Here is a 2,500-nt window from a genome sequence, read left to right as displayed (position 1 = left end):
GAGGGAGAGGGAGAGGGAGAGGAGAGAGAGAGCGAGAGTGAGGGAGAGAGGGAGAGAGAGGAGGGAGGGAGGGAGGGAGGAGAGAGAGAGAGAGAGAGAGAGAGAGAGAGAGAGAGAGAGAGAGAGAGAGAGAGAGAGAGAGAGGAGAGAGAGGAGAGGGAGGAGAGGGAGGAGAGAAGGAGAGAGGAAGGGAGAGAGAAAGAAAAAGGAGGGGGGGGGGGTAGGAGAGGTAGAGAGGGATAAGGAGGGATAGGAGGGGAAGGGAGAGAGAAGAGTAGAAAAGCAGATCGAAGCACAGAGTAGAGGGAGGGGATATGAAGAGCAGGTTATAAGGAGAGAAGAGGGCGAATTTGTGATACCAAAATGGGAGGATAGCTAAACACACATCTAGTGGTTAGTACTTTATCCCTTATTTTAATGGTATATTGCTAATACATACATACACTTGGTCAACCAACAGATTTTAAAAACTAAAGTGTAATAAGAAATAACAAAGTTTAGGAAAATATTGGCAAAGATTTCTGAAGACACATTTTTGGTGAAACTTAAAAAGTTTGCAAAGTCTGCAATGCCTTCCAGTAGTATCACTGTAATCTCAAGATGACACATAAATCTTAAAACTATTTGTAAAAAGAGCCTGACATGAACGGCATACAGCAATCACACTAACGAATTGACAGAATATGCTCCGGGTAATATTCCTGCTTATCATACTTAACAATCACATTGATTCCATCGCCGGTGGAATCGAAAGGCGCATTTGTAGTTGGGTTTATGGGTGGGCGGACTGTGGAGGAATTGCCTCGGGTTATGGAGCCTACAGCTACCTGCGCTACAAACATGTATACCAGGCCTGATGGGTCGGGCTTACAGTATCCAAGAGATGTTGCAGCATTAGGCGAGAAGTAAGTACCGCGGCCATGCATCTGTCCAGCACTTGAACCATGTAGCCGCCAGTCAAAATTCTCCGCACAGATACTTGCTACAACATTGTATCCTGTTCCATGGAAGACATGGCGTATATTTGCTTTGTTCAAGTCTCCATAAACTGAGGCCATTTCTCGTATCTTATTCTGGAATGCTCGCCAAAGGTAAGGGTTTTGGATTCGCTGGATTTTCTGTATTCTGGCTTGTTGGATTTGTCCATTCAGAAGTGATAAAACACTTTGGTATTCAGACGATGTCGGAGAAAGCTCTACGAGACGTACTCTTTCCTGAGACTGCATTGGCTCCCATGTGGATGGCAAATCACTTGTCGAGTCACTTCCAGCTTTGGAATCAGATGTTTTAGAATTCTCTGATTTAACTTTGATGTGTGGCTTTGGGCGGCGACACACTTCACGACTAACTTTGGTTTGCTGATTGGTCTGAGTCATTGAGGCAAAATTCAGAATGTATGTGAAGCTTGCATTTCTAAAGGTGAGAGAGGTGAGGGAAGCTTGTTTCAGTTGGTAGTGTTTTTCTATGTCATCTGATGTGATACTGCTGACAAGGTTCTTCTCTCCTGCTGTGTCAACATTTCCATACATTACCCACTTTTGGTTCTTATCCAGGAAGTACCAGATATAAATATTCTCATCTATAATGTGACCATCAATCCTCTCTGTGCATAACCTTCGCATGTGAAGTAACCTGGACTGTGTAGAATTAGTGATAATCATAGACTGAAAATTTGCCTTCCAACTGTCTCGTCCCATTACTGTCAGGAGATACTTGGTCGATGTGTCAAGGTCTGCAGGGTCTAGTCGGGGAAGAACCACACTAATTTCATCAGGATTACAATATGATACTTCTAACTGTTTCACTTGGGAGTGTCGTAGGTTTAGCCACTTAATACCATCTTCACTTACTTGCCAGTGGTAGTGATATACAGAATGGAGACGTTTACATCCACTACTTTCATAGCGGCACACATTCTCAACTGAGTAGAAGCACAGCTCATTTATTTCTGTATTGCCATACAGATGATGTGTCCATACAGTTGTCTTCTTGGTTTTAATACTTGCAGCATTGGGCACCTGAGTTGATGTTTTGGGTTTCACAGCCCTTGGGCTTTGGTCATTAGATGTACCACTGTTACTATCACAGTTTCTAATATCGTCTTTAATGCTTTTACTGCTTTTTGTTTTAGCCATATCCATTTTGTTGGAAGAAATGGCTTTTTGACTGTTGGCAGTGGTGCTTCCATTTGTTGAAAGTGTGGTCTTTTGACTATTGGTAGTGATGTTTCCATTTGCTGAATCAGAATTTGACTTTCCTGCACCAACCGATTTATTTCCTTTTGCCAGAAATGGATATGAGCAAGGAGTGATCCAGTTATGTCACGTGGAGTTTCATTTATGGAGAATCCATGAGCTGTAAGCAGATGGGAGCACTCTGGGGTCTGAAGATTGTGATTCAGCTGGCAGCCATTCACAGAACACCGAGCAAGACCTGTGATGAAACTGTGGCAAACATGAAGAGCTACACAACTTTTCTTTTTTAAAACCTTTGTTATTTC

The 2,500-nt window shown here is 43.0% G+C and overlaps 1 protein-coding gene across 1 annotated transcript; it reads right to left on the bottom strand.

The window, feature by feature from the left end:
• Positions 1-388: 388 nt before the first annotated feature.
• Positions 389-2,144, bottom strand: LOC125032127 (protein mono-ADP-ribosyltransferase PARP11-like). Its single transcript, XM_047623156.1, has one exon. It carries the CDS (start codon positions 2,139-2,141, stop codon positions 666-668), a length of 1,476 nt encoding a protein of 491 aa, XP_047479112.1. The 5' UTR covers positions 2,142-2,144; the 3' UTR covers positions 389-665.
• Positions 2,145-2,500: the final 356 nt, after the last annotated feature.

Source organism: Penaeus chinensis, chromosome 14, assembly GCF_019202785.1.
Source record: "Penaeus chinensis breed Huanghai No. 1 chromosome 14, ASM1920278v2, whole genome shotgun sequence".
Lineage (NCBI taxonomy): Eukaryota > Metazoa > Arthropoda > Malacostraca > Decapoda > Penaeidae > Penaeus > Penaeus chinensis.
The sequence above is the reverse complement of the archived record's forward strand: the minus strand, read 5'-3'. Positions and strand labels throughout refer to the sequence as shown.